This window comes from Pinus tabuliformis, chromosome 2_1 (genome assembly GCF_031772625.1).
Source record: "Pinus tabuliformis cultivar Carrire ecotype Pingquan chromosome 2_1, CPIR1, whole genome shotgun sequence".
NCBI lineage: Eukaryota > Viridiplantae > Streptophyta > Pinopsida > Pinales > Pinaceae > Pinus > Pinus tabuliformis.
The window spans coordinates 86,459,910-86,482,424 of record NC_142299.1 but is presented as its reverse complement, the minus strand read 5'-3'; the positions used below and the strand labels follow the sequence as shown (position 1 = coordinate 86,482,424).

At 36.9% G+C, this 22,515-nt stretch overlaps 2 protein-coding genes and 1 pseudogene across 2 annotated transcripts in view; all 3 read left to right on the top strand.

Annotated features, from left to right (window-relative positions):
- LOC149198892 (adenylosuccinate synthetase 2, chloroplastic-like) overlaps positions 1-22,515 on the top strand; it is a 147,440-nt gene that overhangs the window by 180 nt on the left and 124,745 nt on the right. The window contains exons 2-4 of the mRNA XM_089402200.1: positions 76-784; positions 912-1,215; positions 4,531-4,754. Coding sequence (XP_089258326.1) covers positions 171-784; positions 912-1,215; positions 4,531-4,701 — 1,089 coding nt within the window. The 5' untranslated portion in view covers positions 76-170 and the 3' untranslated portion in view covers positions 4,702-4,754. The remainder of the gene's footprint in view (positions 1-75; positions 785-911; positions 1,216-4,530; positions 4,755-22,515) is intronic.
- LOC149198895 (putative LRR receptor-like serine/threonine-protein kinase At4g37250) lies at positions 6,750-10,932 on the top strand (annotated as a pseudogene).
- LOC149198894 (protein SRC2-like) lies at positions 13,764-14,093 on the top strand. Its single transcript, XM_089400400.1, has one exon. It carries the CDS (start codon positions 13,764-13,766, stop codon positions 14,091-14,093), a length of 330 nt encoding a protein of 109 aa, XP_089256526.1.

The window sequence follows — 22,515 nt, the reverse complement described above, 5'->3', positions numbered from 1 at the left end:
CATTTTTTTTCATTGTCGTTAAATCCATCTTAACTGGTAAGTATATTTACCGATTATACTACATCTTTATCGCAGGGAGGGGCAAATGCAGGTCACACCATATACAATAGCGAGGGAAAGAAATTTGCTCTTCACCTTGTCCCTTCTGGAATAGTGAATGAGAAAGCCCTATGCGTTATTGGGAATGGAGCATTGGGAATGGAGCTGTTGTGCATCTTCCAGGACTATTTGAAGAGATAGACGGGCTTGAGTCTAATGGAGTTTCTTGCAAAGGAAGACTGTTGATTTCTGACCGTGCTCATTTACTATTTGATTTCCATCAAACTATTGATGGAATGAGAGAAGCAGAACTTGCAGGGTCGTTAATTGGAACGACAAAAAGAGGGATTGGTCCTTGCTATGCAAGCAAGGCAATCCGGAATGGTATTCGGGTAAGTGATTTGAGGCACATGGATACATTTCCTGAGAAGTTGGATATTCTTTTGCATGATGCCGCATCCCGTTTTAAAGGCTTTGAGTATAGTAAAGGCATGTTACAGACTGAAGTGGAGCATTACAAGAGATATTCTAAGCGACTAGAACCTTATATTGCTGACACTGTTCATTTGATGAATGATGCATTTTCAAGCGGGAAGAAGATTTTGGTTGAAGGCGGCCAGGCGACCATGTTAGATGTCGATTTTGGAACTTATCCATTTGTCACTTCTTCTAATCCATCTGCCCGTGGAATCTGTACTGGACTTGGTATTGCTCCAAGACATACTGGTGATATGATTGGTGTGGTATGTGAGATGATTTTTTATTAACATGCATATGCAAATTCATGCAGGTTAAAGTTCTAATGAAAATTGGGTACATCAAGAAAGTTTTAAAAATTTACTGATGACTAACCACGGTTTTGATCTGCATGCTAAAGCGTACACAACAAGAGTTGGTTCAGGTCCTTACCCGACAGAACTCTTGGATGAAGCGGGTGAAGATCTTCGATCAGCTGGACATGGCACCACAACTGGCCGGCCTCGTCGTTGTGGTTGGCTAGATCTGGTTGCACTTAAATATTCTTGTCAAATCAATAGTTTCTCAGCACTTAATCTGACAAAGCTTGACGTACTTTCTGGGTTATCTCGAATTAGGCTTGGGATAGCCTATAAAGGGCCTGATGGAAATGTGTTGAAATCTTTTCCTACGGACCTTGACCTTCTGCAAAAAGTAGAGGTACTTTCCTTTCAATTCAGAGCCATGGATCTCAATTACTTAACGGGCAACTTAAAATAGTATGCTTCTGTAATTATTATGTATGAGTATTGCAAGTATCTTGAAAAACATTTTGTGATGCATAACAGTTGAAAAAGGGGAATGTCAGGCATAATAAGTGAAAAAATACTGTGACTAGATGTCCGGCCGGCATCTACAAGCCTGTGTTTTGATCTTTAGATTATACGAATACATATATGGTTCAAATCCATAATCAGTAGAATAGTACCATATAGGCAACAACTAAATGAAGCATATTTGTTTATACCATGGACAACAGTTACATTAATGTCAGCCTATCTGATGCTGTCTGCTTAAGCTTCACATCCTTGTGAGGTTTAATCAGACAGCTTCATTTACGATGATCATTATATCGAGTGCTATGCTGCAATCTCTACCTTTAAAAAATCAGAAATCCACTATTTTAGTACTCTACATTGTATATGTATGAATTATTTTGCTAAAACTTACAGAAAGCTTGTTTGCACTGAGGCTTTGGCCCCATAATTTTCGCCTCTTGAACCTTTGACCCTCAATTTGTTCTTGACAACACATTTTTGCATTCTTTTGACTAATAAATTTCATGGATCTAACTGTTAGTTTTATTTTATTTGGTCATTTGTGTTGGACCTGCTACCAGTTTGAGTCTCTCTCGGTATATAGTTTTATTTGTATCTTTGTAGATAATATTCTGCATATGTCATATTCCTTTTTCCTTGCAGTTTGTTTCTAACATTATGTCATGTCAAGGTTATTTGAAATCTTGTTTCCTTGAGAAAGTTTCTCATTTCAAACTCAAATTTTGATAAAAGCATTTTTCTCTTCTCTGGTACCCAATTCTAATATAACTTGGTCACATGCAGGTTATTAAGATCTGCCTGGATGGCAGGCTGATATATCTAAAGTGAGAAGCTATCAAGACTTACCATCTGCTGCTTGCTTCTATGTGGAAAGGATCGAGAGTTTACTTGGAATACCAATTGATTATATTGGTGTTGGGCCAGGCCGTGATGCTTTAATAGTGAAGTAATAGGATCAACAGATTTTAAAGTCATCCCATGGAGTTTGTTGTCCAAGAAGCAGGTCAAAAACATGCATGGGAACTTTTAATGGCCTAACATTCCCTGTGTCATTTTTGGCTTTTGTGACTTTTTTATATCAGTCCCTTGTCCAGAACACTTTGGTTAGTCTAAGCAGGAATAAATTCAAGAAACTATAGGCTCTTGTTTTCTACAATGCATGAGCGTTTGATGACAGAGAGTTATTAGCAACTCGTCACTGCGAAACTGAAAAAGGGTACGTAACCAACAAATCATACTACCATATCTGAAGAAAAAGCAGCAGCTAAAAAGAGAAATTATACTAATGCATATATAGTTTACTTGCATGATAATGATGTGTTTTCAGCTATAAAACACTGTTTGCAGTGGCTGGTAAAATTCAGCTAGTGCAATTGTGTTGGATAATGAAATTTTCCATCATCTCCTGATTTTCTGCCACTATTTCACCACTGGCTGATAAACTCACAATGTTTCTAGCTGATATTTTCAAGATTCTTGGAATTAGTGTCCAGTTAATGCCCAAGGGTTGTAAAAGGAATGTCAAGCATGTATTAAAAGGTTCATGATGATAATGGGTTCCATGACCAGTGAAGGTATCATCCGAAGATCTTTCTGTCGTTTTCTTTCCGATCTTCAAATAGAGAAGAAATCAAATTGCACTTGAACCTTTGACCCTCAATTTGTTCTTCACAACACATTTTTGCATTCTTTCGACTAATAAATTTCATGGATCTAACTGTTAATTTTATTTTATTTGGTCATTTGTGTTGGACCTGCTACCAGTTTGAGTCTCTCTCGGTATATAGTTTTATTTGTATCTTTGTAGATAATATTTTGCATATGACATATTCCTTTTTCCTTGCAGTTTGTTTCTAACATTATGTCATGTCAAGGTTATTTGAAATCTTGTTTCCTTGAGAAAGTTTCTCATTTCAAACTCAAATTTTGATAAAAGCATTTTTCTCTTCTCTGGTACCCAATTCTAATATAACTTGGTCACATGCAGGTTATTTATGAAGATCTGCCTGGATGGCAGGCTAATATATCTATAGTGAGAAGCTATCAAGACTTACCATCTGCTGCTTGCCTCTATATGGAAAGGATCGAGAGTTTACTTGGAATACCAATCGATTATATTGGTGTTGGGCCAGGCCGTGATGCTTTAATAGTGAAGTAATAGGATCAACAGATTTTAAAGTCATCCCATGGAGTTTGATGTCCAAGAAGCAGGTCAAAAACATGCATGGGAACTTTTAATGCCCTAACATTCCCTGTGTCATTTTTGGCTTTTGTGACTTTTTTATATCAGTCCCTTGTCCAGAACACTTTGGTTAGTCTAAGCAGGAATAAATTCAAGAAATTATAGGCTCTTGTTTTCTACAATGCATGAGCGTTTGATGACAAAGAGGTATTAGTAACTCGTCACTGCGAAACTGAAAAAGGGTATGTAACCAACAAATCATACTACCATATCTGAAGAAAAAGTAGCAGCTAAAAAGAGAAATTATACTAATGCATATATAGTTTACTTGCATGATAATGATGTGTTTTCAGCTATAAAACACTGTTTGCAGTGGCTGGTAAAATTCAGCCAGTGCAATTGTGTTGGATAATGAAATTTTCCATCATCTCCTGATTTTCTGCCACTATTTCACCACTGGCTGATAAACTCACAATGTTTCTAGCTGATATTTTCAAGATTCTTGGAATTAGTGTCCAGTTAATGCCCAAGGGTCGTAAAAAGGAATGTCAAGCATGTATTAAACGGTTCATGATGATAATGGGTTCCATGACCAGTAAAGGTATCATCCGAAGATCTTTCTGTCTTTTTCTTTCCGATCTTCAAATAGAGAAGAAATCAAATTGCACTTGAACCTTTGACCCTCAATTTTTTCTTGACAACACATTTTTGCATTCTTTTGACTAATAAATTTAATGGATCTAACTGTTAATTTTATTTTATTTGGTCATTTGTGTTGGACCTGCTACCAGTTTGAGTCTCTCTCGGTATATAGTTTTATTTGTATCTTTGTAGATAATATTCTGCATATGTCATATTCCTTTTTCCTTGTAGTTTGTTTCTAACATTATGTCATGTCAAGGTTATTTGAAATCTTGTTTCCTTGAGAAAGTTTCTCATTTCAAACTCAAATTTTGATAAAAGCATTTTTCTCTTCTCTGGTACCCAATTCTAATATAACTTGGTCACATGCAGGTTATTTATGAAGATCTGCCTGGATGGCAGGCTGATATATCTAAAGTGAGAAGCTATCAAGACTTACCATCTGCTGCTTGCCTCTATGTGGAAAGGATCGAGAGTTTACCTGGAATACCAATCGATTATATTGGTGTTGGGCCAGGCCGTGATGCTTTAATAGTGAAGTAATAGGATCAACAGATTTTAAATTCATCCCATGGAGTTTGCTGTCCAAGAAGCAGGTCAAAAACATGCATGGGAACTTTTAATGGCCTAACATTCCCTGTGTCATTTTTGGCTTTTGTGACTTTTTTATATCAGTCCCTTGTCCAGAACACTTTGGTTAGTCTAAGCAGGTATAAATTCAAGAAATTATAGGCTCTTGTTTTCTACAATGCATGAGCGTTTGATGATAGAGAGGTATTAGTAACTCGTCACTGCGAAACTGAAAAAGGGTACGTAACCAACAAATCATACTACCATATCTGAAGAAAAAGCAGCAGCTAAAAAGAGAAATTATACTAATGCATATATAGTTTACTTGCATGATAATGATGTGTTTTCAGCTATAAAACACTGTTTGCAGTGGCTGGTAAAATTAAGCTAGTGCAATTGTGTTGGATAATGAAATTTTCCATCATCTCCTGATTTTCTGCCACTATTTCACCACTGGCTGATAAACTCACAATGTTTCTAGCTGATATTTTCAAGATTCTTGGAATTAGTGTCTAGTTAATGCCCAAGGGTCGTAAAAAGGAATGTCAAGCATGTATTAAAAGGTTCATGATGATAATGGGTTCCATGACCAGTGAAGGTATCATCCGAAGATCTTTCTGCCTTTTTCTTTCCGATCTTCAAATAGAGAAGAAATCAAATTGCACTGTGGTGAAAATTAGCATGTGCAAAAGTATTCTATTTTAGGTAAAAGATGTGTTGATCGTCTGAATGGTCAGTTTTTGGTTTGGAATGAGGAAGTACAATCCGATGAGGGGCTTGAAAACATTTTAGACACTAGAAGAATTTTTTAATGATATTTTGATTATATCAAAACTAGATTTACCATTCCCTTAACTGCCAGAAAATTGTTATTATTTTGACGGAGTATCTGATTTGACAAATGGGAATCGTCAAGTGTTTTTAGACCTTTCAACTAAAAAACCAAATTCTTGGAGACCCTTGAACAAAAGGTATTTTTGGTTCTGGACCTTGGAGACCCTTGAACTAAGAGTAGGGTTTCATTATTGGTACATCTCTAGGTTTGGGGTTATTAACATGTTTCCTCATGTCCTAGAAATACAAATTCTTAGATAAGATGAAGTAATTTTAGTTAATACTTTCAAGGTATTTTTGGTTCTGGACCTTGGAGACCCTTGAACTAAGATTAGTGTTTCATTATTGGTACATCTCTAGGTTTGCGGTTATTAACATGTTTCCTCATGTCCAAGAAATACAAATTCTTAGATAAGATAAAGTAATTTTAGTTAATACATTGGAACCAAGTAAAGTGGTAAATCTTTATTATTATTATTGTATTTTTAATTTATTTTTCTTATAAATTTATATTTTCAAGAGAAATTTTAAAATTTTGTTATACATGTAGTGCAATTATTTAATATTTAGTTTTTAAAGTTTTATAGGTTTTAATTTTTGTTTTATTTCGATTTTTCTCATCTCTTTTTTTTTAAACTCTTTAATTTCTGTTTGATATGATAATGTGATTTAATGATGATATTTTAATGACTTTTTGCTGCTTCTTTCTTCTTTTTTCTTTTTACTTGCCCTTTATATTTTTTCGAAGACATTATTTAAATATTTATTTTCATTTAAATATTTTATAATGTGATTTAATGATGATATTTTAATGACTTTTTGCTTCTTCTTTTTTCATTTTACTTGCCCTTTATATTATTTCGAAGACAATATTTAGATATTTACGTCGTAAGGTGTTTCCCTCTGAAGTGAACTTCCCTAAAATCCACTTGTCATTCCTGTGTGCCGTTAGATTATGTGTTAGACGATTAGAAGATTGTTAATCGTTCGATCAAGGGAAGGTAGTTGAGTGGTTGCAACTGTTCACGATATTTGAAACAGTTGCAAACCCTCGCCTGAATGCTTCTAGATCGGAGCCTAAAAGATTTGCCTAGGGTACCCTTTTCATCTTCTCCGCTCTTGCTTCCCGTGCTGCCTAACAGACCTCTGAAACGGGCTCCATCGAATCTCTGGGGAAAATTTTATCCATGGCTTTCCTGAATGTAGAAATGAGATCCGGATCAAATAAGGTCAAAGATGAATCATCTAACGACGACTGCTGCGTCCAAATGGTTTTCGTGATTGAATCTGCCGTCCAAATGGTTTTTGTGATTGAATCTGCAGGAGTTGAGGGTGAATCCACCCCAGAGGAAGAAAAGCCGTTGAGAAATCCATTGCCGTTGCCAAAATTTTCTTCAGATTCGTGTTGGGTGTTGTTGAAGACGCCTGCGAATTTTCATCTGCAATTTTTACGCCAGGGGTAACCTTGTGCCTTTAACTGGACCCATTCCACAGTTTGGAGCTCTTTTGCATTAGAAAAATGATGCTTTTGTTGGTAATCCAGGTCTTTGTGGTCACCCATTGACAAATTTATGTTCAATTCCTTCAACACTCTCAGATCCTCCAAAAATCAGCTCACCTTCAGCAATTGCAACCATGCCTGTTATCAACAAGGGAAAAGGTCTGAGTAAAGGCACCATAACTGCCATTGTAGTTGGCGATTTTGCAGGGATAAGCCTCCTTTGCGTAGTTTTTATGTACCGTTACTGGGGAACAAGAAGAAAGGAGTCAGAGGATGGGCCTAATACCAGGAATATTCGGTTGGATGACAATGGAGACTGTTCTTCCAGTTCGGGTAGAGTTGGATGGCTCTGCCTTAAAAAAGTTGATGAGAGCTCAGATGGAAGTGTCTCGGACAATGGAGATCAACAACAAGGAACTTTTGTGACATTAAATGGAGATCTTGACATGGAATTAGATAAGCTACTCAGAGCCTCTGCATATATATTGGGTGCCAGTGGTTATACTATATTGTATAAGGCAGTTCTGGAAGATGGGCTGACTTTTGCAGTAAGGCGACTTGGTGATGGTGGTTTGGAAAGGTACAAGGATTTTGAAGCAGAAGCTAAAGCAATCGGTAGGGTTAAACATCCCAACATTGTTCGCCTCCGAGATTTCTATTGGGGTATAGAGGAAAAATTGCTGGTTTATGACTACATTCCACATGGAAGCTTGGCAAATGCCTATTATGGTGGGTTCTCTTGTTCTCTTTTTTCCATTTCATGTATATCTGCAGGAAATCTCGTTCAATTCGTTTCTGCATGGTTGTTTTTTATTTTTTTTGCAAAGATAGCCCTTCAATCGCTTGCATATTATGAGTTTCTTATGGATTCCACGATCTCCCCTCTTTAGCTACTGTTGGTAATCACAAGCCTGCATATTATGAGTTCTTCTAACCAAGCTAATCCTTGGGGCTATCTCTGCTAGATTGTTATCAACTAACCTTGGTGGCATTGGATATTATAGTGAATTTTCATTTGCTATTATTCCAAATAGTCTGCAGGCTTATTCAGAAGTATCCCACTGGCTTGGTAATTGCACAAGTCCCTGAAATTGAAGCCATCACCAGTAAGGCTGATTTCTCCATGCCTTTTAGAATGACCGTGTATGAAACTGTAGACCTTGAAAGTCTTTTCTATATTTTCTGAAGGATACAAACACTGAGAATAAGAAAATGAAGGAAAGTGAAAGTTGCAGGTTGTTTATTCCTTTAGGGTTATTTTTCTGGAGATTCTTACTGGGAAGCCACCTTCAAATAAGGATTTTGCAGCATGGGGTCAAAACTTTGTTGATGACAAGCATCGCCTTTTGCGCATCATAGATCCTACTCTTCGACTAGAGGTTGAAGGAAGGGAAGAAATCTCAGTGTTTGTGGGGATTGCATTGAATTGTGCTTCTGCTTCCCCTCAAAAGAGACCATCAATGAAGGAGGTATTGCATTTTCTAGAAAAAATGCCATCACACAACCAATTAACCAATTCTTTCTTCCTATGTTGCATCCTTGCTTTGACATAAGTTGGACAGAGATGAGGACTTACACCCACATTCCATATTCAACAGCTCTACTTAGACATTGAGATAACTCATATAGACACCTCTATGATTGGGACTCAGCAACAGAAAAACTCTGCTATCAACTCAGCTGCTTATGAAATGGCCAGAGTCTTCTTAAAAATTTCAATATTTCTACAGTTGAGGATTGTAGCAAAGCTCAGGGATCAAACTTAACTCCATGCTTATGATGCATCCGCGTTCTCACATTTTACTTGCAGCTCATTCTCGGTTTTAATGGGAAGGTGATATATGGTGTATTATTGTTGCAGTAGCAGGGGATGGATTTTGATTTATGGTTGGACCAAAAGAAATTGATGCAAATCAATATTGAAAATTATATTTATTGGTTTCGTTATAGTTTGCATATACAAAGAAGAAACTACTCTTTTTTCAAGTTAGAATATTTATATATACGTGTTCATCTCAGCAACAAATGATAATTTATCAAAACCATGAGAATGCTACACAGCTTCCTTCATAAGCCTTCTTAGGAAGACCATGAAATAAGACAAGTGACCCTGTGCTTGTATTTGTATCTTATTCTACATAACATCTTCTTACTTAGTTGGAGAACAATTAGCTGCAGTATTTATATCAGTTTCTATGGAATGTTTCTGCTGTTATATATTGAACAGGTCCATTATACCATATTCCTGGTAAGCCATATTTTATTGATGACTGCATTAATTACTTCAATTTGGAGACTGAACACATCATAATGACTCAATTAATTACATTACAGTATTGGGATGTTGTGTTGCATCATAACAGTATGGATTGAATTGATGGAAAAATTACATTGTATTGTTATTGTTTTGCATATTATGAGTTTCTTATGGATTCCACAATCTCCCCTGTTTAGCTACTGTTGGTAATCACAAGCCTACATATTATGATTTCCTTATGGATTCCACACTTTTCCCCTGTTTAGCTACTACTGGTAACCACTAGATATTCAATGACATTTGATCCTGAGAATTCCTTGAGCATTTGCACTAAAGCATCTTCTAACCAAGCTAATCCTAAAGCATCTTCTAACCAAGCTAATCCTTGGGACTATCTTTGCTAGATTGTTATCAACTAACCTTGGTGGCATTTGATATTATAGTGAATTTTCATTTGCTATTATTTCAAATAGTCTGCAGGCTTATTCAGAAGTATCCCATTGGCTTGGTAATTGCTCAAGTCCCTGAAATTGAAGCCATCACCAGTGAGGCTGATTTCTCCATGCCTTTTAGAATGACCGTGTATGAAACTGTAGACCTTGAAAGTCTTTTCTATATTTTCTGAAGGATACAAACACCAGGAATAATAAAATGAAGGAAAGTGAAAGTTGCAGGTTTTTTTTGGCAGAAGCATCATAGATGTGAACGAAGGTTGTTACATCAAAGAACTAAAGAGCGATTATACAAGATCCCCATCTCTACATAAGCAAGGAGAGCTAGAATATAGAGTTTGGTTCCAACTTCAAGAAATATAACTTTGAAAGTGAAAACGAGAAGTTTAGGAATAGGAATCAACTTTCTGTGATGTGTCAAATTATTTGGGATTCTTCATCTTTGCTGCTTCATATAAGAATTTATTAAAGATAACAATATCAATGAATCTTGTTCAGATTCTGGATTCTGCAGAGTCTATCCCTGTTTTCATGAAAGGAAGTTTGTTCATGGAAATGTTAAGCCAAGCAACATCCTTCTGGGCTTTGACATGGAGCCATACATAGCAGATTTTGGGCTAGAAAAGCTACTGGACACTGCCAGTGTCAAGTATAGTAGCTCTGCTATCCACCTAAGGAACCTCGAAGGTATATTTTCAGGGAGCAAACGCTCCACTGGCTCCTGCAATAGCCTGCAAACAACACTTGATTTGTTGGGCAGTCCAGGCACATCCAAGAACTTTGTATCTCCTTACCAGGGCCCAGAGGCATTGAAAACTCTCAAACACAACCAAAAGTGGGATGTTTATTCCTTTGGGGTTATATTTCTGGAGATTCTTACTGGGAAGCCACCATCAGATAAGGATTTTGCAGCATGGGGTCAAAACTTTGTTGATGACAAGCATTGCCTTTTGTGCATCATAGATCCTACTCTTCGACCAGAGGTTGAAGGAAGGGAAGAAATCTTAGTGTCTGTGGGGATTGCATTGAATTGTGCTTCTGCTTCCCCTCAAAAGAGATCATCAATGAAGGAGGTACTGCATTTTCTAGAAAAAAATGCCATCATCCACAACCGATTAACCAATTCTTTCTTCCTATGTAGCATCCTTGCTTTGACATAAGTTGGACAGAGATGAGGACTTACACCCACATTCCATATTCAACAGCTCTACTTAGACATTACATAACTCATATAGACACCTCTATGATTGGGACTCAGCAATAGACAAACTCTGCTGTCAACTCAGCTGCTTATGAAATGGCCAGAGTCTTCTTAAAAATTTCAATATTTAGGCCGATAGGCCTTCCTTTGAGTGAGCTTTTCGTCTACACTTTGTTTCTATGTTTGACAGCTGGTGTGCACCTTCAACTGGCATATGGTTGACATCTGTCGTGCAACTTCATTTCTGTTTCTCCTCTTCAACTTTCTTCTCTTCCTGTTTTCTTCCACGACCATTTTTGTTCCTCCTGTTTCCGCTTTCTGCTCTTCCTGTTCTCTTCCACGCCCTGCTGCAATAATGTTTTCGTGCTGTTCCACTAACTGCTGCAATAATGTGTCCCGTTTCTACTATGCAATCTGTTGTGCACGACCTACTGTGTTGTATGGATCAATTTCGAGAAAAAACTGACGACGCAAATTGACAGAACAGGGGGCACAAACCCTACTTGGAACGACAAGGCCATATTCAGAGTGGAAGAGAGTTTTCTCCGCTGTGAAACCTCTGCTGTGATGATGGAGATATACTGCGTGGGTTGCCTCAGGGATACCCTGCTAGGCACTGTGAGGGTCTTGCTTTCCACTCTCCTCAAGGGCTACGGGAGCACAGATTTCAGTGGGATGAGTTTCTTGGCACTGCAGGTCCGTCGTCCTTCTGGTCGCCCACAGGGCATTCTCAACCTTGGCACCATGATTCTTGATGGAGTAGATCTTCACAAAATGAACAGATTCATCCCTGCAACTGGGGGGCTATGGGTTTCAGAGATTTGATGGGGAATCCTGTCCAACCCAGGCCTTCGTTTGTGGGAAAATTATTGTCCATTAAACCTAATAATGTTGTTGAAGCCCAAGAACAGCAATCCCGTTGTCAAGACTTCAACAGTAGTGCATGCAAGGAACAGGGCAAAGATCAAGAAAAGCAGAAAGATGGTGCTGAGATGGTTGAGAAGGAGAAGAAGAAAGCTGTTGGCTGCTATCAGATTCTCATGGCCCCAAAATTGAAAGGGAATAAAGTTGGATTGAGGAATGGGGCTGCAAAAATTCATCTCAGTCCATCTGACAGTAACATCTGTGCCACGGAAGATCAAGATCCTACTCTAGCTTACAACAAAGCAATAACAATTTATGCATAGTGTTATCATCAATAATATTATTGTACAATAATACGTTGGTTTTCTGTCATTATATTCTTTGTGCAAGTGCCTTCAATTCCTAGTTGATTCGTGAAGTGCTTATTATGGCATACATAAATATTTTGAAAATCACGAGCCACTGTGGATGAAACACTAGTTTATGTAAAAGTTTGAATAGATATATGAATCTGAAAAGGGCAAGTTCAGTGCCTTCAGTCTGCTACTTCGATATATATACTTAGCCTATGTGGATGAAACACTGGTTTGTGTAAAAGTTTGAATAGATATGAGTCTGAATTTTGCAATGGGCATGTTCAGTGCCTTCAGTCTGCTACTTTGATAGATACTCTTAGCCACTGTGGATCACACATTGGTTTGTTTAAAAATTTGAATAGATATATAAGTCTCTAATGGGCAAGTTCAGTGCCTTCAGTCTACTACTTTGAAATATACTCTTAGCCACTGTGGATGAAATATTGGTTTGTGTAGAAATTTGAGTAGATATATGAGTGAATTGGGCAAGTTCAGTGCCTTTAGTCTTTGATATATACTACTCTTAGCCACTGTGGATGAAATATTGGTTTATGTAAATATTTGAATAGATATATCATATATGAGTCTGAAATGGGCAAATTCAGTGCCTTCAGTCTGCTGCTTTGATATATATAGAGTATATATATTTGTTTACAGGATGATCACTGCATTTTTAACTTATGTCCTTCATTAATCAAATCGATCTTTCAAAGACACAATAGGCTTTCCTAATCTTGCAGAAAATGGTCCGTCCATATTAAGCCATAAGGATGAAAACCAAGCGAGATAATAATCAGCTGATGCAAGTGACTATTGTTGAAAAATATTTCTAACTCTCGTTTTACTTTGACATTATTTTATAATCAAAAAAATGTGGGAAAGAAGGCTATATTACAAGCCCATTAGATGAAGTTGGGGTAGATTTTATGGTTTGAAACTAACTCAACCGAAATTTTCTACATTGTTTTTATCAATATGGAAGCCTGAGAAGATAGGTGCAAGTGAAGCAATGGAGTTTTGAAATGGGTAGATTTTATAGTCTAACACTAACAACCAAAATTTTCTACATTGTTTTTATCAATATGAGATCCTGAGAAGATAGGTGAAGGTGAAGCAATGGAGTTTTGAAATGGGTAGATTTTATAATCTAAAACTAACTCAAGCAAAATTTTGTACATTGTTTTTATGAATATGAGAGCCTGAGACTATAGGTGCAGGTGAAGTAATGGAGTTTTGAAATGGAAATCACAACAATAAAATTCTAAAATGAAACAAGAAACGGATTTGGTACAAATTTGTTTTTGTTTGTTCCATTATTGTTGTATCTATGAATGGGTTTTTCTGCTTCTTGGCTTCGATTATGACCATTTGGGGTGGCCTTTTGCACTGATTTCCATCTGCTTTCATCATCATGAGCTAGAGAGTCTATGATGTGTTTTGTCTTATAAGTCGGTTCTATACAATGTTTAGATTTCAAAAGATTTCATTCATGGCGTTTCTTCTCCTGTAATTTCAATCAGGGTGGTCTCTGAATATTGCGTTTCCTTGTGCAGTAAATTCACTCTACATCATGGGGGAAGCTTACACACAGCTGGAGCTTAACAACATCTCAGCTCAAGATCTGAAGGAGATGCATCTTTTTGGCATGATGCAGACCTACTGTGTTGTATGGATCAATTTCGAGAAAAAACTGACGATGCAAATTGACAGAACAGGGGGCGCAAACCCTACTTGGAACGACAAGGCCATATTCAGAGTGGAAGAGACTTTTATCCGCTGTGAAACCTCTGCTGTGATGATGGAGATATACTGCGGGGTTGCCTCAAGGATACCCTTGCTAGGTCCGTCGTCCTTCTGGTCACCCACAGGGCATTCTCAACCTTGGCACCATGATTCTTGATGGAGTAGATCTTCAAAAATGAACAGATTCATCCTTGCAACTGGGGGGGCTGTGGGTTTCAGAGATTTGATGGGGAATCCTGTCGAACCCAGGCCTTCGATTGTGGGAAAATTACTGTCGATTAAACCTAATAATGTTGTTGATGCCCAAGAACAACAATCTCACTGTCAAGACTTCAACAGTAGTGCATGCAAGGAACAGGGCAAAGATCAAGAAAAGCAGAAAGATGGTGGTGAGATGGTTGAGAAGGAGAAGAAGAAAGTTTTTGGCTGCTATCAGATTCTCATGGCCCCAAAATTGAAAAGGAATAAAGTTGGATTGAGGAATGGGGCTGCAAAAATTCATCTCAATCCATCTGACAGTAACATCTGTGCAAGGAAGATCAAGATCCTGCTTTGGCTTACAACAAAGCAATAGCAATTTATGCATAGTGTTATCATCAATAATATTATTGTGCAAGAATACATTGGTTTTTTGTTATTATATTCTTTGTGCAAGTGCCTTCAATTCCTAGTTGATTCGTGAAGTGCTTATTATGGCATACATAAATATTTTGAAAATCACGAGCCACTGTGGATGAAAACACTGGTTTATGTAAAAGTTTGAATAGATATATGAATCTGAAAAGGGCAAGTTCAGTGCCTTCGGTCTGCTACTTCGATATATATTCTTAGCCTATGTGGATGAACATTGGTTTGTGTAAAAGTTTGAATAGATATGAGTCTGAATTTTGCAATGGGCATGTTCAGTGCCTTCAGTCTGCTACTTTAATAGATACTCTTAGCCACTGTGGATCACACATTGGTTTGTTTAAAAATTTGAATAGATATATAAGTCTCAAATGGGCAAGTTTAGTGCCTTCAGTCTGCTACTTTGATATATACTCTTAGCCATTGTGGATGAAATATTGGTTTGTGTAGAAATTTGAGTAGATATATGAGTGAATTGGGCAATTTCAGTGCCTTCAGTCTTTGATATATACTACTCTTAGCCACTGTGGATGAAATATTGGTTTATGTAAACATTTGAATAGATATATCATATATGAGTCTGAAATTGGACCAAAAGAAATTGATGCAAATCAATATTAACTAGTTATTGATAATTTTTCCCACTGAGTTCCCTCAGGTCGAGTATAATGCTTTCCTTGCTTATCAAAGAATATTGCTTATCAAAGAGTATTGATTCCTTTTCAATAGGAGTAGCATGTGAGTGTCAGTTTTATAAAGAAGATTTTTTTTATTATTAATAAAAATATAGATAGTTAGTTTCATTTTAAAGGGTTATAAATACAAGACTTAAAAGGTTGTAAATATTTCAAGGGTTGTAAATATGAGTTATTAATTGTTTTTACTCAAAACCTGATAAATAGCAATTTAGCAATTTCTTTTTAATTGAGTGACTCAAATTCATGTTTCTTTAGGTTGAAGGTAAACCCACTAAAGTGGAAAAAATTGTGATTCCAATAATTAGAGGGATTGTCATCATGGGGTGATAAGAAATTTAATATTCCAAGAAGAGGAGGTAGTAGTAGATTCTAAATAAATTAGCAATGCAACAACATAAATGTTTGCAACAAATTTAGAGAGATCCACCTTGTTGAATAATGCACACTCTACATGGATAATGGATTTCCGCACTTTATGCCTTACGATGTTTTCTTTGCAACATCTGGTGCAAATGCTAGTTATTAATTTGTGAAACTATTAAAACTCACAAATCCTGTACCTATAATTTAATGCTTTGTTTTCTTAGCGATTTGACGCCTTCCTCTCCATATGTTCTTAACCATGTAATGCGTTTTCAGTGTAAATTCTCCGACATTTCACTGTTCAACATGTCTTTTTTTTCCTAGTTCACTGTTCAAGATTGGATATTATATTTAATTTCATTACTCATCGTTTAATATATATTTTCAATTTATCACCACAATCGTGGGATAAATTTATCAAAACTGCAAATGAATAATAACGATATATATATATATATTGAAATTGCAGAAGTTGTATGTTGTGCTACAAGATACTAATCCAGCTAGGAAATCCTCAAATTCACAAGATAATTATTGTAGGTGTCTCCAATAACATTATAAGGCGCCTAAGACACAGACACTACACACTCATATCTAAAGCTATAAATCATTTATAGGTGGACTAAATCAAGCCTATCCTCTATTCCAAAATACCAACCTATACATGTGTTACGAATGCTAAACCTGTTGGAAAAATCATTGGAAAACTAGGTAACTTTCACTTGCTTGGAACATTGTCGATGAGTTGTTCCACTCAAGTCCATCTGGCCCCTTGATTTAAGTGTATGCTTCATGGAGATGGACTTATTAATTGAGTGTTTGTACATCTAGTCACATCAAGGAGATGTTAACATAAGGCTTGAGGTCTAAACATCGTGATCCCATTAAGAAATTTGCAAGGAAGATCTCCATCATGTATGATCCAGGTGGAAAATAATTACCGTAGTTATTTTTTTTGTTAGTCAAATTTCTTTAGTTATATTCTCATAAAAATAGACAGTACAAAATGTGTCTTTATGGCCCCCCGAGCCTCATTCTAACCAGACTTGTTGGCATTGGGGTCAAAGTATGCCAAAGATTAATTCTTACAAGCATTATCTTCACAAGGCTTAAGAGCCATACATCGCAAAAAAGAGACAAAAAGAGCATAAATACTAACAACATCATATTAAGGAGGGGGATGGGGCGGAACTATAGGAGTTCCAACATGAAAGTAAACATGTTCATGCATGTGGAAGTCGATATGTTCAACTCAAGCTTCCAAATCGCGAAGATGCTCATTCGTGCGACGGTGTCTTCGAAAAAGATTGTCCAACTGCTTGAGAATCTCGTTCTGGCTAAACTGAATGGCATTCATATATGCAACCAGCTCATTACTGTCCTCATATCTGTGTTCTCGAATAATGTCCATATTTTCCTGAAGTCCTCTAAGTTTCTCTACAATGGAATCCAATGAAGCTAGAACGTCCACCCAACCATGAGAATGAACCAAAGTGTGAGCCACCTCACTGTCATGTTCCATACATGTTGAATTGTCTAAAGAAAAACTTTGGTTGTGTGCTAGATGACCTGCAGGGATATGGTGGCTGCCCCGACAACGTGGCCTCCCATGATAGCGCGACATGGCCATCAGACTATGAATATTATTGAGCGGTATGTGAGAAGGGACTCGACACCCCCTAACAGAGAAAAAGATAAAGCCCCTACCAAAAACCCATAGGAGCCTGCCTAGTTTTGAAGCACTACTCACCCAACGAGGAGAAGCCCTTTAAAGAGAAGAAATAAACTTATTCCAAGCTAGAATTATGACAGGGATGCCTTCGAAAACTATATAAAGAACCATCCAAATTATCACTGTATGCACCCAATTAACCGGAGAACCTACCCATAGGGAACCAGCAACAACACAGAGAAAATAGAGGGCAAAAGAGAGCTATAAGAAACCACTGACTCAAGACAATGAAGAAGGTGGACATGAGAGCCAGATTAGAACAAAGAAGGTGGTAAAATTCAAGTGGAGACAGACATAAGCTAGAAACTATGCCAACAACCAGGGCTTGAGCAGTTGAAACCCCCCAACTCAGACCCCTGAAATCCCCACTGCGAGAATTGCCAATGCTACTCTCTTGGTCCATTTTCCACCCCACGAGACTCCATCCGGAAATGACCCAGAGAACATCCACTGAACAAACAAAAACCCATCAGAGAACCAAATACAAAGTAGAGGGGTTACCTTCGCGAAACACAAAAACTAGTCCACCTTAAACTTGCTTTCAGAATTGATGAGAATTTGCCTTATTTCCCATCCAAGCTCAACGCTGAGAAGAATTCTGCCTCTCAGAGTCATGCCCAGGTCCCAAATACTTATTTGAAAATCAGTGTGAAGCAAGACTACAACAAGGCAGTCGACCACTGTGCTGAGCCAGCTGAGCCAACACCCAGGCAAGCACACACGGTCTTTGTCGTGAACCTTACAGCTCTCCCTATGCACAAAACCCACCACCCGTGTTATGAACATTAGGTAATTACCCAATGCACCATTTAACAACCAAGACTTAGCTTTTGAAGGGTTTGCACGATATGAGTACTGTCGTTGTGAACCAAAATTAATAACTAGCATGTTTGCTGCGTGGGATGAGGGCATAGCCCATGTCCACCCCCATCGGGGATCTGTCAATGGTTGGTTAAACCATGGATAATGTTGATAATAAACAAAATAAATCATAACATTAAAGTAAGAATCTAATCGTGCAATGATTTCAATTGTACTATCGTAATTATGATACTCACCCATGGTATTCACACATGGATTTTATAAACCATGGTATTTACCCATGGTATTTGAAATGTAATAAGAGGCATGAATCTCAGAGAAAGATACGCATAAAAAAGTATAAATACGAAACTTCACCTAAAGTAAATCATCCTTTTTTTCATAATGTAGTCTCATGGTATATTACCCATTTCAATAAATATTTGAGTTCCTCTTGTGTTATTTTTATGCAATATTTTCCTTACACATTGAGTTCTTATTATAATGTTTTTATACAATATCTCTTTTATGCATCATGCCATATTCTAAGTTCTTATTATACTATTGTTGTGCAATATTTCTCTTAAGAATTGTGACATATTCATTTGTCATTCATGAAGTTTCCTTTATTAAATAACTTGGATCACAATGACATTAATGTATTATATCTTATGAAAAATCTACAGTTGAGTGCACCTCGGCCAGAGTAGTATTGGGATCGGTGACTTGCTAGGAAGTTTTAAATTTTTATTCTTGTGTCAATATTTAAGTCTCATTCCTCCAACGATCTATATTAGTGATATTAGAGTGGGGCTTTTCTTGTCTATTTTTTTGCACATGTGCCGAACGAGGTCAGGGTACAAGGATCTCAAACTCAAACTATTTCAGCCTTTGCAAGACTATCCTCACCGACCCCGACAAACTCACATGGAAGATGAAAAGAAAAATGAGAGAGCAGGGGATCCTGTCAAACTGTTGCTAGAGGAAGCACTTACACAATTGGATAGTGAGATGATGGAAGCCCTTAGTATCTCATTGGATAGTGAGAAGTTACAAAGATAAGCCATTAGATATCTACTAGGCAGATCAACAAGTGAACTATCTTAGCACGATTATGGTCAACCACACAGAACCATTGCCACCGAAGTCCATTTGTTAGGCCGCACACTGCCAACATCACAGTTGGCCCACAACCATTATAGGGTATCTCTATCCTCAGATCTTCATTCATCGTGGTTATGGATCAACCACACAAAACCCTTGACACCGAAGTCCATTTTCTAGGTCGCACATTATCAACATCACGACTGGCCCACAAGCGTTACATGGTATCTCTATCCTCGGATCTTCATTCATCATGGTTAAGGGTCATCCACAAACCCATGGTTATGGGTCAACCATGCAAAACCTATCTTCAAAAATAATTGGTTTTGGGTCATCCAAAAACTCACATTTATGCTCCTATTCAACAAAGGTTTCCCTGGAAGGAAATATACGTAATGGGGACCATTGCTTCTCAAGGGGGGTTAATTAATCCAAGTGGAAAATAATTACCGTAGTTAATAACTATTTTTCTATTAATGGTCGTTAAAACCATGGATAATGCATGATAATAAACAAAATAAATCTTAATATTAAAGTGAGAATCTAATTGCACAATCATTTCAATTTTAGCACCGTAATTATGATACTCACCCATGGTATTCACCCATGGACTTTGTAAACCATGGAATTTGAAATTTAATAGGAGGCATGACTCTCGGTGAAAGATACCCATAAAAAGTATAAATACGAAACTTCACCATGGAGGAAATCACCCTTTTTTCTCATAATATAGTCTCATGGTGTATTACCCATTTCAATAAATATTGAGTTCCTCTTGTGTTATTTTTATGCAATATTTCACTTACGCATTAAGTTCTCATTATAATGTTTTTATACAATATCTCTTTTATGCATCTGCCATATTATGAGTTATTATTATACTATTGTTGTGCAAAATTTCTCTTAAGAATTGTGACATATTCATTTTCCATTCATGAAGTTTCCTTTATTAAACAATATGGATCACAGTGACATTAATGCATTAGATCTCATGAGAACTCTACAGTTGAGCGCATCTAGGCCATAATAGTACTGGGATTGGTGACTTACTCGGAAATTTTAATTTTTTATTATTGTGTCAATATTTAAGTCTCATTCCTCCAACGATTTGGATCAACATACATGATCCACATGGGGCATTACAATTTAGAGATTGACACAGAATTGGAAATAAAAATATCCCTATAAAAATAAAATAAAAATGGTCCATGGTATTAAGAACCCATGGTATTTCCCCATGGTGTTCATGTGGAATATAACCAATTTAAAGGGGGGACTTAAACCAACCTAGATCCATCTTAACTCTGGATCTACCAAGCGTCGATAGGGATCAAATCTCTTGATATGCAAACCTCTTTTAGAGTGAAAAGAGATTTGATCCCTCTCGACCTTTGGTAGATCTAGATTTAAGATGGATCTAGGTTGCTACATCTAAATAGACATTGAAAACGTTAAATAAATACCATGTACTAATAAAAATAAATATGTATGAGCTTAATAAACAAACTGAGATATAATTGTGATATGTGGCAGAGTTGAGTTGAAAAAAACTTCTATCAAGATAGAGAAGATTATTAAATCGCACATTCCTAGTTTAATAAACAAGTAGAGATATGTTTATGACATGTGGTAGAGGTGAGTTGAAAATAAATTCTATTGAGATAGAGAATATTCTTCAAGTCATATTTTATCTGTTCTATGTTTTGGAGGGTTTTTGGCATATTTTCTGGTTCAATTTGCTTAGAATCCGACAAGGAATTCTTAGAATCACAAGTTTGAGTTGTAAACTCTCCAAAATCTGAGTGCCTCAGGGTTCTTCAAGGCGTTGAATCCGTATATGAAATCAAAACCCGTTTTAGATAATAAAAATTAAGATTTGGCAAAAAAATTGCTAGATTCCAACCAAAAAATCCAAAACATAACATGTTTAAACAATGCCATTATTGAATGAGCCATCATATTATTGTGACATAAATTATTTTTTTTGTAAAATATTTTCAATGTGTAAAATAATATCGCATCATAGTGTAACGACAAACGATATCCAACAAAATCAGAGGAAAGAAACAAAAAAATAACATTTGAATAATGGAAATAATAAATTAATCAAAATATAAAAAAATAAATATATTAACTTGCATAAACTATATGAAACAGAAACTGACAAGCAATGTTAATATATTTTTAAGATAGGATGTAGTCCATTTTGAAAGCGTGGGGTGGAAGTATCATGTGAGCTTTGTATTTCCTGGCAAGTAATGGAGTGGGATCTCTAGTGTGGAATGGCATCAGAGTTGTAGAAAAGGCCCTGCTATAGGCTAGGGCTTTCCTTTCTGCCTTGATTTCAGCGACCTAATCTCTGGTTCCTTATATTTTATCTTCGACAATGTTATCTCCTACCTTTACTTTCTTCTTGTTCCTTGAAGGCGTTTCTTGGTAGGATTTTTGTGGTTAAAGGTCTAGACTAGTCCACATCTGCGGACTTTTTACCCAAATAGATCCTGCAAAAAGCATAGAGAACCCTTCACACCTTTTTTGCACTACATTAGAAAGTTGGGACCGATTTTCCCCAATGGTTAGAATGAGGTGCTCATTATCTCAAAGAAACTCCCACCGGTCAGCAGAAAAGTAGTGTCCTCTTGACGTTGTTAGTGAAGAACATCTCGGTGAGGGTTTCTCTAATGTTTAAAGAGCGAGAGGAGAAGGGTTGTTTTCAAACTTTGGTAATAGGAAGGAAAAATAGAAACGCATCCAAAAACATGTAAAGGCGATGGCGGAAATGAAGGAATTAACCTAGGGGAAGACATCAACTTGGATAGAGTGGAATCCATGTCTAAGAGAGCTTTAGTGGGTAGGCTTAGTTACATAAAAATGATGCATGAAAACCTATATCCTTGGTTAGGGTGACATGGAAACCATTAATGGGTTATACTCCAATTGTGAGTATATTGGTCAAAAAATGGACACACTTTCACTTTCTATCAAAGTTGAAAGGATGATCTTGAACTAATCCCCTGTAAGCCCTAGGTTATAGGCAGGGTCTCTCTTTGGCTACAACAGTGGCATCCTTATTTTTGTAAGAGGATCGAATGGTCCAGGTGGATATTGGTGGCCACCCACATATTCCAACTTGACCCCTAGTCAGTTTCATCTGTTTCCTTGATTATTGCAGCATTTACTATTTTCAGTAATTTTTTGAGTCTTGAATTTCGTGAGTTGTTTTGACCCCCTAAACATCATTTTATGAGGTCTGC